This window comes from Pinus tabuliformis, chromosome J (genome assembly GCF_031772625.1).
Source record: "Pinus tabuliformis cultivar Carrire ecotype Pingquan chromosome J, CPIR1, whole genome shotgun sequence".
NCBI classification, from domain to species: domain Eukaryota; kingdom Viridiplantae; phylum Streptophyta; class Pinopsida; order Pinales; family Pinaceae; genus Pinus; species Pinus tabuliformis.
Window position 1 is genome coordinate 212,046,932 of NC_142295.1, and position 13,657 is coordinate 212,060,588.

General features: G+C 34.9%; 1 protein-coding gene and 1 pseudogene across 2 annotated transcripts; both read left to right on the forward strand.

The window, feature by feature from the left end:
* The first annotated feature begins 237 nt into the window (after window positions 1–237).
* On the forward strand, window positions 238–3,699 carry LOC149226451 (uncharacterized; annotated as a pseudogene).
* Window positions 3,700–7,380: 3,681 nt separating this feature from the next.
* On the forward strand, window positions 7,381–13,382 carry UBP1B (oligouridylate binding protein 1B). Of its 2 annotated transcripts, XM_089377492.1 has the most exons (12): window positions 7,381–7,749; window positions 9,948–10,009; window positions 10,328–10,430; window positions 10,689–10,765; window positions 10,927–10,988; window positions 11,176–11,263; window positions 11,403–11,478; window positions 11,561–11,591; window positions 12,070–12,249; window positions 12,337–12,425; window positions 12,524–12,697; window positions 12,806–13,382. In XM_089377492.1, the coding sequence occupies exons 1-12, from the start codon at window positions 7,573–7,575 to the stop codon at window positions 13,157–13,159; spliced, it is 1,473 nt and encodes a 490-aa protein (XP_089233618.1). In that variant the 5' UTR covers window positions 7,381–7,572; the 3' UTR covers window positions 13,160–13,382. The 2 variants fall into 2 exon arrangements, with proteins under 2 accessions (XP_089233618.1, XP_089233619.1); XM_089377493.1 differs by lacking the exon at window positions 9,948–10,009 and having other exon boundaries at window positions 7,574–7,749.
* Window positions 13,383–13,657: the final 275 nt, after the last annotated feature.

Consider the following 13,657-nt stretch of genomic DNA (forward strand, 5'->3'; position numbering starts at 1 on the left):
TACAAAGATCAAATTCGAATTTTACTTCTTAATTTTAGTTCAGGGACTAACTAAAATTGGAATCTATCCCGAAATGCTATTTGTAGCAGTGCTATTTTTAGCATTTCTATTTTATCATTCCTTGTTTCTATTTCCAACACTAATACCTGAGATGCTATTTATAGCATTTCTATTTTTAGCATTTCTTGTTGCTATTTTCAACAAATAGTGCATAGTGATGAATGTGGATTGACGAGGATGGAACTAATTGGTGGGTATGAGTATTTTCCAGTGTTTTGTAAAGCAAAAATATAACCCATTTTACAGGCACTGCAAAGCACTATTAATTCCAAAAATATATGCCACGGAGACCAAATAGCTTGTCAAATTAAAATTACATTACACAAGTTTGTGTGGTTCTTTATTCATTAATATTATCTAAAATTTTCACCATGATTTTGTCTAGTATCTCAGTAAGCCATTTATGTTTTGCAAAACTCTCATTTAATTGAGGGGCTAGAAGGAAAGGTAGTTGTGGAAGGTTCAAGATGTTGAGATGCATAATTGAACACATCATTGAGATTTATTATTCATGACTTGAGCAACTTTCCATTTGAAAGCACCATCTTGATATAATTCTTTGTAATTGTAGTTGTTCGTTCTTCATATTTGGAAAGAACATGCAAAGGGTTGGTTTTGGGACCTGCGTTGGTAAGGTAAAATCATTCATCAAATATTTAATTGAGTATCCAAAATGCTTCCACTGTCCAAGAAACAAATTTTTAATATCTATATTGAATACTGATGTATTATGAGTACAACCTTTGGGTAGGGCTAAGACCCATCAAGAGGGTTCATGTAAAGAATTTTGTTTTTTGTGTTGTTTGGAGCTATGCAGACAAAATGCAAATGAAATTTTTTTGTTTTGCCTCTCCCTTTCTCACCTCCCATAAGAGGTCTATAATTCCAAAACTTATAGTTCAAAGGTTTTGGAAAAGATTTTGCTTCGTATATTATTTTAATGATGAAAAAGTACAATTGTAATTTAAGCAACATTAAAAAAGCTAAAAGGTGTGACCTAAGTGGATTGAAAAAAAAATACGGACAATCACTAGTGTAAGAGTTCTATGGCTTGTGAGTTTTCTTGGTTCCTTAGAAATTTATAGTTCTAAAACTCATTGATCATAGTCTCGACCCCTATGAAAAGCCTATAAGATTCATCATTTGATAAGAGGTTTATTAGTCTACAACTCCTTGATTGCAGTCTTTGTAAATCCCTTGAGTTTTATATCTTGTTTTCTTGATGAAAAAATGCAGCTATAATTTTAGAACTCAAATGATGAATGTTTAGAAAATGTTGCCTAAAAGTATAATAGAGAAAAGTAGGTGCAGTCACCCTTGTGTGAGTTCCATTGTTTGTGAGCTTGTGAACTTTCTTTTGTTCCTTAGAAGTTTATAATTTTGGAACTGCGTAATCAAATTCTTGACTCTTGACTCTTTGAAAAATCCTCTGAGCTTTAGATATTGTTTTATTGATTAGTGATCAAGTGCTCAAAATTAGGCTCAAAAATTAAAGTGTCAGAATCTTGATAAACTTAGCTTCAGATCGAAGAGCTCATCATTTTGAATCTAATGGTGCAAACAACACTCAAATTCGAGCTTGTATGCAGAAGTTAGAGCAAGTCAAAATTCAAGTTTGACTTATCTACATGGCAGGATTGGATGACATAAGCCCTTTAGCGAATGAGGAGGCACCAAGTGGCAGTTCGCCATTGCCCCTCACATATCGCAAATCACAAGTTGCGAGTGGGAAGGTGTATAAAATCGGCCCCAGAACAGCCAGGTTTGTGATGCGATAAGGCAATCGCATATCACAATCGCAATCGGTGAAGGGAAGGCATTTCAGTAATCGGCCCTCGACAGGTTCAGGTTGCAATGCGATATCATAGATCGCAATCACACACAAGTCTCGCATATTTACGACTGTCGACAAGATTCTGCCAATTGCGATGAGAGATGGGATCTCGGATGCGATAAGTTATGCATTCTGGTTAATAATCCCGTTGGGTCCGCCGATATCACAATCACATAATTGTTGCTTTGTTCACAAGACCATCCGTCGGGTTTTTACGCCGATTGCGATTTGCGATACGACCGACAGGTTATGGCCTGCTGCACGGTGAAATATTCACCCAAATAGCAGATTTCAGGCCAAATTTGATCGTTAGTGGCCGGAAAAGGGGAATTTGTTGAGCAAAATGTGGGAGAATTGGGAGAGGTCATAACTTCTTCACTTCTTATCCAAATTAGGTGCAAAAAGAGTAATTTCTAGCATTTTGAGGATTTTGAACTCATTGAGACAGGCTTCAAAGGCATTTGAGCATCGCAAACACACTTCTGTTGTAATTTTGAGCATAATAGAGAGACCTAAGCATTGGAAGTTGGACCAAGGAGACGTAGCCCAGGAGGGGTGAACTCCTTATCAAATCTCTGTGTTGTGTGTTGTATTTTGATGTTCTTTGTTGTTATTTTGTTGTTGTTCAACATATGTTTTATGTTAAATTGTTTATAACATTTACGTAAGAAACTCTCATGGGAATCAATTAATTAAGCAAAAATAGTGAATCCTTAAGCACTTGATAAGCAAATGATAAGCATCTTGGGTTTTATTTTGAATGGGGAATTAGCACAACATTACTAATATGCTCCATTTTAGATCAATTAGGAAGTTCATTAGTAATTTAAGGAACAAGTCAAAGTAAGTATAGTTAAAAAAATGTGACTATAACAAGATATAAGAAAAACATAGTACACAATTTTATATCATCTCTACATTTTGACATGTAAATTCATTTATTTAGGGTCTTATTCATTTTCTGCTTGGCATATGTGCTATGTCGAGTTACATTTCTTTTGAATTGACCAAACTGTATAACTTGTTGTACCTTGCTGTTGCTTTCACTCTCTTAATGGCTGCATATGCTTGGTGTTTTTTAACACAAATTCGGGGGTTATTTAACATTAATGTATCTCTTCCAGTGCTTTTTTAAAGATTTTGTCTTTTTCAAATGTGAGGCAATCAATACTTTGACATTTCTATTGGAAGCAATGAATAGAGTGGATCTTCTCTCTGGCATTTTGTACATATTTGTTTCTCTAATCATAATGTCATGCATAGGGTAGGGAATGAATATGCATTTGTCTTGTTTGTGCTATTCTTCTATGGAAAAGTGTGATCATCTTAATACCATTGGAAAAAACTATGGTACATTATGCTGACTATTTATTATTATTGTATGTGTCACTAATGTTTTCTAAATTTAGTCAATACACTTGCAAGTTAGTGATAGTGTCCTGGATGACTGCATGCATCATCTATTGTGTTCATGTCGTACTCTTTGTCAAGTATGTGCAAACTTGGGATTTTAGATTTGCCTATTGTAGCTTTTGAAGTTTGTAATGGTTATGTGTTTATTGTGCCAAGGAAACAAGGACCTTGGAAATGAATAATGTATGAAAAGGTGCATGGCATGATAGAGGTGATACCATATTGGTAGGAGTTATAGAGAGTGTGACTGGTCTCCCCTAGAACTTCAGCAACCTGCAACCTTGACAGTCAGACCTAATGCATGTAGCATGGATAAGGGTGACCATGCATGGAATAGAAGATTAGATCAATTAGAGCCTTTAGTTGGATCAAAACATGATTCTTTCTTGTAGCTGTGTCTATTTTGAATAGTTTGATTTGTATTTTTTTATGGGAGTTCTTTGTATAAACTGACTTCAACTTCCCAACAATTTATCTTGCAAAATTTGTATTTTTCTAGTGTTGTAGTAGCATATAGTCAAATTATGTTCTATTATAGCAAACTGCATCAGAGCCATCTCTTTTAAAACTTATTGGGGTTGATTGATGTAGTGCCTAAAACTTGAGCCTTATCCAGTGAATTCCAAGAAAGAGGTTTTGCAAGCCCAATTGTTGATCCTGGTCAAACCTTATCAAATGAAAGATTGATCTGGGATAATGAATTTTGTGGACAAAATGTGCCCTAGATTTATTCACAGGTTGCACTTGCATGCATACCCAATTGCCCATTAAGGTCAAAGGACTGACAATGAAACAATTTATAACGTTCCTTTACATTTCATCTTTCTTTCTTTTTATTTTTTATTTTTTTGTTCTTCTAAAAAAAAACTTCTTTTATCATCACAAGTTATCTCATATTGCAATTTGGTTTCTCTTTTAAGTTGCGACCTTGAAAATATATTATTATTATTATAAATAAATGTTGACCACTTAAAATATGTAAATTAATATGAATATTAATTTAATAAAATACTTGTAATTGTATTGGATACATATATTCAGTCTTGCATACATATATTCAATCTCTTGGTACTTCTATGTGTAGCTTAAAATGCTATTTGTTGATTTCTGAGCATAAACATTCTACTAGTGCTTGAGGAAGCAGTGAGAAACCAATTATTGGGTAAAATTAAGCAAAGGTATTATTCAACAAGGTTTACCATCTAGGCTTGATCATCAGGGTTGATCCGGGGTTGGAGGCCCATCACATCCTTGTGTGTCTTATAAGGTCTTGATAATGGTCCTTGCCTTTGATTTGAGCATATTCTTCCCATATAATCATGTCAAAATAGTATGGTTCACTACATGCACAACTTGGGTGGGCCTAATGGTTAAGAACATGTGTTTCTTCCTAATAGGTTATAGGTTCAAATCGAGAATGGGGTAGAGTATATACAGCTCTATACCATTAAATCATTGTGAGGGGAGGGTCCCTTGTCCCAGAAACAAGATGGTCCCAAACACCAATTTGGTGTTGGCTTAGCCATGACATTAAAATTAGATTATTATGATTATTAAAATTCTTATGGTTGAGAATGGATTAGGCATGAAATGCGTTAGATTTCTAGACCTTGACACCGGGTTGATTAAATGGTATTTAAAAAAAGAAGCTTAGGATAGAATGTGGTAATATTTTATTTTATTAATGGCTAAGGCCTTGGGATTTGACTACTTTTTCTTCACAATTCTTGTGACATTGCTCATTAAACACAAATCAATGTATCTTTCCATCCATCGATGTAAATTTGAAGTTATGGGCTTGTTCAAATCTATCACAGAAGGTTCTCCATTATCCCATGCACTATATCTATGTTCAAAGCACTAGAATATCTATTTGTGCAAAAAATTGATGCAAGTCTCATTTAATGACTTCCTCTTCTCAAGCCAAAGCAAGGATAACTCTTACTAGGCGATTTCATGGATGACTTGTTCCCCTCTATCTTGATGATTGAAATTTCATAGAGAATAGAGTGCATTTGCTTGATATTACTTTCGAGGATTCATGTTAAAGTGTTAAAGAGAGGCTATCATTATTCTTAAACAAAGGATGTACATGGATTCCACTTGACACACTATTCAAGTTTTTTTTGACATCTCTTTGTTGTCTAGGAATTGCCGAAGGAGTTATGGGTTTTACGGATTATGATGATTGACAAAGCAGAAAAAAAAATTGGAAAGTTGATGAAAATCAATCTTCTTTGATATTTGTGCCAAAACTTTAATGATCAATCATGTTTATTGTTCTTTTGTTTAGTGCCTATGAGACGTTGGTGGGATCTTTGAGGCCATTTCTTTGTGTCAGTTTTGAATTGGAAAAGGATTTTATAGAATTGACTTGAATTTATGTTGTACCTCAAGAGCTCAAGATGATATGGGTGTTCTCAACAAGTTCTATTTAAGACACCTTCTGTGTTCAGTGGATAATCGGAGCCTAGGAGGGTTAGATTGTTTGAAAAGAGTTGTCTAGGCATTATGTTTTAGACATGTAAACAATGGTGTACTGATCTTTGATGTCATTTTCTAGTTTCTTAATGTGTTTCACATGTGTTGATATATCCCATCTTTTTAACTTAAAGAAGCCAAAATGAAAATCATCCCCCTCCAACCTCAACAAAGACATAATCATAGAAAATCAATGTGACAGGGTGAATTTCAATATTTCCATATGTCTTCTTCCACTTTCATCTCACTAGTTCAACAAATTTAATTTCTAAGTCTTTACTTACCTGCTTAATTCACCGTCTTCCTATTAGTTTGTGCCTATCTCTGTCTCCTTGGTGCTTCTATGAGGGCACTTGTTTGCACCGATAACTAGCCAGATTTCGATAACACAACCATGTCCCGCACAACCCTCTACTTTACCAATTCCTTCCCATTTCCCCACCCCTCGCCTCCTCATTCCTCATGCCTTCCACGTCCACATCCTTGTTTCCTGCAACGCTACCTCTACATTACTCTAAATTCATCTACACTTCTGTGTCTTTGCACCCTTTTGGTGCAAATGCTAGTATTTAACATGGAGTTAACACATGACATGTGCATGAGAGAATTAGATATTATTCCCATTAAAACAAATATAATATATTTAATGAATAATAAGTATTTCTTGTAATGACTTTAAACTTTAAATAACTTCTTTGAAAACATTTCTAAGCTGAAATATGAAAACCATTCCTATATATAATAAAACCATGATTAAAAAAAGCCCATGAGGCTTTGGGTTGACGGTGAATGGGTGCACTGTTAAGGCACTCTTTGCGATAGGTCACTGGTTCAAATCCCCCATGGGTGCTTACCTATAGAAAAAAAACCATGATTAAAAAGAATATACTTAATATTTTAATACAATCACCATTAAAAATGATTTATAATAAATAAATAATTTAATGAAATGAATAAAATATATTATGATGTTTTAATTTTTAGATGTTTATACTTGCAATCGAATATTTTAGATTCACTTTAAGTCAATTTCTTTTGAGTGTGCATTCCTTATCAAATTATAAGTTTTATATTTAAACTTTATAATGAAAAACATAATTAAAGAAATTTATTTAATAATATTTGATTAATTAAAAATAGATAATCTCATCACTCTATGACATTCAATTAAAAAATAAAACCAAAAAGTTATCAAGTCAATATTTTACACCAATAAAAAATATTTTTTTTGAAAAACCATTTTTTTATTTTTATTTTAGGAATTTTATAAAAACCTTATATAGTATTTTCTAGATTTAATTAAAGTCAAAGTAATTATATCTTGCCTTCAACCAATATAATAAACCATTTGCGATCTTAATATAGATTTTATACCCTAACTTAATAATTAACTTTCCTCTTCTAAAAACACATTAACCATATTTAAAAAAGAAAATATAATGGATACAATAACAAGACCCCGGTTTTCATGAAAACAAAGTACACCCCTTTGACCACATGAACAACCAACAAATCCCTTACCAAAACCCCTATCTCTTTATCGCCGGACACGAGCAAAGCTATAAAATAGGATTAAATGTTCACAACTTCTTAAGCTTTATCATTTTTGGTTCATTTCAAATTTGTTACTTTCTTCGCATTTTTTCTTAGGTGGGAGTGCATTCGCTCCGATAGGCTTTTGCTTTACAGTGTATAGTTTTGCACCGCGCGGGTTTTTGGCTTATATCGTAGTGTCATTATAGCTCGATAGGGCTTTTAAATTCAGCGGTTGCAAGGCCATAAAAATGTACGCAGTATCGCAACCACAGTTGCAGCAGATTGCCCAGCAGCAAGCCGGCGCTGTTCAGTCGGACCAACAATTGCAGCAGAGGTTGAAGCAGCAGCAGCAACTAATGCAGCAGGCTATGCTTCAACAACAACAGTCTCTCTATCATGCCGGCCTGTTGGCGCCGTTGTCCCAGGTATTCCACAATACCCTTATTTTATTTTTCCATTTTCATGGCCGTTTCGCCTAGGGCCTTGGTTTTAGGGCTTGGCTTGGTTTTTGCCTTTTAGGTTTTCTTTCAGCACCCATTTGCTTATTGTTATCTTCTTTCATTTTCATGGCAATTTCATTTGGGTTTAGTTTTAAGGTTTCATTAGGGTTTTAGGTTTTCTCGAGGGTTTCTGATTTGGTTTTTCCCTGATAATTTTTTGGCAAGGGTTTTTCTTTAATGGTGGGTTTACTAGGGTTTCTCTCTAGTGTTTGATTAGTTTTTGGTCGGTATTCCCTGGCTGTTCTTTGCTGGGCGCTGTTTTGTTTGGTCAGAAGTAGCACTTTATTTTCGAATATACCCATGATGCGTAGTTAGGGCTTGCTTGGGATTTTATTTAAGTCGATTCGGTGCAGTGGGTTTTGTTTGATTGTTGGCCGGGGTTGGTCTTTACTATTATCAGTCGCCAAGTTTTCAAACCATCTTGTGTGATCACGTGGCTGAACTCGTAGAAAGATGATCATTAAGGAACCGGGCTTTTGAGCAAAGGGTAGAATGTCAACAGCCGCGTTTATAAATCCATTCGAATGAAACATTTCGTCAGCCAGTTGATAGGTTTATTTTTGCACAGTGAAGACGGTGCTAATGACAACTCACGTACGAGGGTTTAATGCCCCAGTTGCGTGAATTAGCAGTTGGGGCTGGTTCAGGTCCTTGATTATTTTGATGCAAAACAATATTTCCACGTCATGATAGCTTACACAAATGAAGGATACCTTGTCCACACCAGTGTGTTCCTTCTAATTGAGTTCCCCTTTCTTGGTTTTATATCTTTATTTTCGCACAAGACATGTAGCAGGTAGAGACTTTATAGCTAAAAGAGTAACTTGGGTATTTTATCATATGAAGCAGTCACGATGATTTTTTGCACTTTATTTATTGGATGATTTTTTTCCGAATTTTACACATTCTCATGACATCTTGAACTCTTGAATTTTGAGACATGATACAATGCCATTATCTCACTAATATTAGACAAGTTTTTCGCTGCGTTTTTACCTGGTCTATGATTTGATACAGTACTCATGTATATGTTGGTGAACTGGGCTACCGAGGGAATAAATAGTGTTTGCCTTCACTGAAATAATAGATCAGCGGGACTAATTCACAATTTTTATCATGAATTTGTTCTATATAGACTTGGTGGCTATATTTCTGCATTCCCAGAAACAGTCTTGTCTGCATTTGGAAATTAGATATCACAGGTCACCCAGTCAATGCCCTTGTTGACATGTGTATATGTAAAATATGAAGAATATGACATGCCCAGACTCATTTATCGTAATTATTGGCCAACCTTGGCTGTTTTTAGGGACTGAAATCGACATTAATTGGTTTATCTCAGGACACTTTCCACATGTTTTAATGCCAGTGTCAGAAGACTGGTCTCAAAAATGAAATTCAGATCAGAAATTTATTTATATCATCACAGTTGAGCTCTGCATCTCTCTACTGCCACATTTAGTTTGACTTTGAGGACTCATTGCTCTTCATTCATGATATTCAATAAAGATATTTGGAAGATTAACATTACGGTTGTTCTTAAAGAACTTATGTAATGAAAGTTGTCCTTGTCCTTAAAGAACTCAGATTTTATTGGTTCTTTTGCACTAAGCCAAACAACTGTATATCAATGTGTAATAACAGCCTAACTAGAGTCACATGACTTGATATAGGAGATTAATAGTTTAATGTTATTTCTGTATGCTGAACTTGTCTCAACTTCATTGGAGTTTCTACTCGCCAGTATTAGAATCTAGTCACTCTTCCTTGTCCTCAGATTAATGTTGGGTTCATTTTTCTATTAAAAGTTTATCTTTGAATAGAGTACTTTAGGAATAAGCACTGAGGAAATTCTAATGATAGTAATGATACTTAATTTTTTAGTTTATTTTCCTTTCTTTACATTATAATACATTTATATTTTGCAAATTGAGCTAATCTTTGAATAGTTTCCCCTTCCCTTGATAGCACTTTACCAATAAGCGCTGGGATCAGTGCCTACTTGGGTTTGGGTTTTGCTATTCTTGTCTTATTTTTTGAGAACAATCACATGTTAGTTTAGCTTGCTTAATTTTTTTAGTTTATTTTCTTTTTTTGCATTTTTTTACATTTATATTTTGCAGATTGAGCCAATTCCAAGTGGAAATCTGCCACCCGGGTTTGATTCAAGTGCATGCCGCAGTGTGTGAGTGCACTGTCCGTGGTTTTTTTCTTCATTTGCAACTTTTATTTTTACTTCACTTTTATTATTCTAGGATCTACTTATGCGCTGCATATCAGGTATTTTGTCCATCTTTTTTTTTCTCCTGTACAAACATTTTACCATGATATCAGATGGGATATTTAACTGAAAAATCTTCTTTAACTTTTTGATGTTTCTTTTTGTTTTCTTTTTTCGCAGAGTCCCATATTTCAATAATTGTTGTCTATATAAAACAGTTGATTCTCATCATCTGTATTTGTTAGTTTCATCTATCTTACTAAAATGCTACTTCTGATGCAGATATGTGGGTAACATAAGTATACATGTCACAGAAAGCCTTCTTGCAGAGGTGTTTGCTGGTATTGGGCCACTGGAGGGATGCAAGCTTATCAAGAAAGAAAAGGTAATGTATTATTTCTTAGAGTTATGCCTTAGTCACACCGTTTCTTGTTCTTCTTAATTTTGTCCTTTATTTGCAATCATATTGAAAGCCACTTAAAAAATGAACTAGCATGGATCCATAACTCTAAAATCTTTAAGTAGGAGGCCTGTAATTAGTGGGCTGCTTTGGAGCTGGAACTAATTGTTATAACCCTTTCTGAAATTGATTTTGATATTGTAAAATTTTTTGAGCTGATCATTCGATTTTCTTTTGTTGTAGTCATCCTATGGGTTTGTGGACTACTATGATCATAGATCAGCAGCAAACTCCATTTTAACTCTTAATGGAAGACAAATGTAAGGCATATATATATATATATATATATTTTTTTTTTTTGTTTTGTTTTGTTTAATTTATCTCCTTTTTAAATGTCAGAAGCTTCTTTACACTTTAGTACACTAATTTCATGATTACTGTGTAAGTAGCAACTGCTGATCAATCTTGTGTGGCTATGTAGTTTTGGTCAGCCCATTAAAGTCAACTGGGCTTATGCAAGCGGGCAAAGGGAAGACACGACAGGTTAAAATTTTTGTGGAACTTCTCTTTCTTAAATTAAAGTAGTCAATATTTGTTGTCTGCATTCTCATGTAGTTGTAGGGGCACTGTTAAGTGTGCCATTGGTGCAATTTTTTGATGTCATTTGGCTGCATTATTAAAATTTGATGATAAATGTTTCTCAGATTTTGCAGTATGATTTTATTTTCAGGTCACTACAGTATTTTTGTTGGTGATCTCAGCCCAGAGGTTACAGATGCAGCTCTCTTTGCTGCCTTTTCTATATATCCAACTTGTTCGTAAGTTCTCATGGAACCTTGTAGTTGATTCGATTTAATGTTCATTTTGAAGGTTAGGTTTATAATGTTTGTTATGATTGATTTCAGTTGAAGTAAGCTAATTTATATCTGTGATGAATTATGTCATTATATAATGCAGAGATGCAAGGGTTATGTGGGATCAAAAGTCTGGCAGATCAAGGGGATTTGGTTTTGTTTCCTTTAGGAATCAGCAGGTACAAAAGTTAAAGAGTAAATAAAGCAGTTGTGATTTGTCTTTTTCCCTGTTTAAGGTTGCTGACTTCTCCATTGGTGCAGGATGCTGATAATGCTATAAACCAGATGACAGGTAAGACTCCAGAATAATTAGTAATATTTTCTTATAAAATTCAAAAATGCATGGATATTGCAGAATGCCAAGGCATGTTCATGATATTTGTGTCTATTTTTAATTTTTGTAGTGGATTTGGACCCATCGTATTTACACTCAGCCATCAAGAACTATTTGGTTCATCTAATGATGTTGGAATTTTTCTTTTTCTTGATTGACTGAGTGTAAATCCGATGGGTCCAAGTCCACTACAAAAATTAGAAGAATCCCATTGTACATTCTCTTCGACAATTTTTCAAAATTGCCCACTATATGTGAAGTTGGAACCATCTGATTTACACTCAGCCATCAAGATCTGTTTGGTTCCTCTAATGATGGATTTTTTTTCTTCTTAAATTCTGGATTGACCGACATCAGTTCCTTGAAACAATCCTATTGTATATTCTCTTTTTCAATGCTTCAAAATTGACCAATATATGTGGTTGATTTACTGCAGGAAAAACTCTTGGGAGTAGAACTATTCGGTGTAATTGGGCAACCAAATCAAGCTCTGGAAATCCAAGTGATGACAAACAGAACTCTGAAATGCAATTTGCTTCAAATGCATCAAATAATACTTCAGCCAATGGTAGTGCAGATCTCAATATTTCAGCTGGAACTACAGCGGGTGTAACAGGTCGAGTTCAGGAGATTATCTTACATATTTTGTCATTTTATTTTCAAACTTGTTATTTAATTAACATTCAAAAGCTTGTTTTTGCAGGAGGCCAGCCAAAAGGTGGTGCCCAAACCTCAGGACCAGAAAACAATCCTTTGTACACAACTGTTTATATTGGAAACTTGCCGCATGAGGTAACACTTAGCTACATAAAGTCAAGCTGATAATAGTCCTGTTTTGCATGATACAAAAGTTGGGCTTCAAGCTGATCCTCTGTAATATAATTTTGCAGGTTACCCAGACTGAATTACACAGGCAGTTTCTTTCTTTGAATGTGGGCGTTATTGAGGATGTCCGTGTTCAAAGGGACAAGGGCTTTGGATTTGTCCGTTATCGAAGCCATGAAGAAGCTGCTCTAGCCATTCAGCTGGCTAATGGCAGAGTTATTGGTGGAAAGTCTATCAAAGTATGCCCAATTTTTGTAGATGCAGCATCATATTGTTAGAAATTGCTTGTGCTTTTCGGTAATTTTTTTTTATGAATCTGACACGAAGTTTTTGTTTTTTCTCTGCAGTGTTCTTGGGGTAGCAAACCCACTCCTCCAGGAGCTAGCTCTAATGCTCTCCCTCCACCATCAGCACCTTTTCCAGGGGCCCTTGTTCCCGCTCAAGGGTTGAACCAAGGTTACTCGGCTGCTGATATTCTTGCATATCGGCAGTTGAACATGAGCCAGGCAGGAGGAGGCCAGCCTCTATTGCCATTATCTGCTCAGCAAGGATTGGGACTGGGCCTTGGACATGGTCCCATGGGAGTGGTTGGTCCTGCAGGCAATCAAAATGTATATGATAATTTTCAGGCTGGTGCTGGACTCCCACCAGCAGCAGCAGCTGCTGCTGCTATGCGGCAACAAATGATGTATTATCAGTAATGTGTGACTAGATGGTCTACACACGTTTTTTTAGTTTTTTTCATATCTATTTTGGTTTAATATCGTTTGGGTTTTAAAGTTACGAATGTTCTGCAAACACAAGGAAAAACAAGTATTTACTCTATAGAGCTATTGTACAATTCAGAAGTTTGAAGTACTTAATGCTGTAATCTTATTCTGAATCAGGTTTTATGATATTATAATTCTAACGGATTTTATCGCATGTTCATTGCCACTTAGCCGTGTTATGTATCATTGTTGCATGAAAGTAAATTATTTTGTTATTATTTATCAGCGAGTTTATTTGCGGTAATTAGTATTGCAAGGAGCTTCACGTGATGATTTTACTAAATTGAAAATGTAGACTCTAGTCTATCACAACTGAATGTGAAAGTGGCGAATTAGTCAGAATTAGTCAGTCTGAATTAACTGTTTCTCATTTTCAAATGAAAAAATGATGTGTATAAATTTATACTTTAGTACGCTAGTTATTATGTG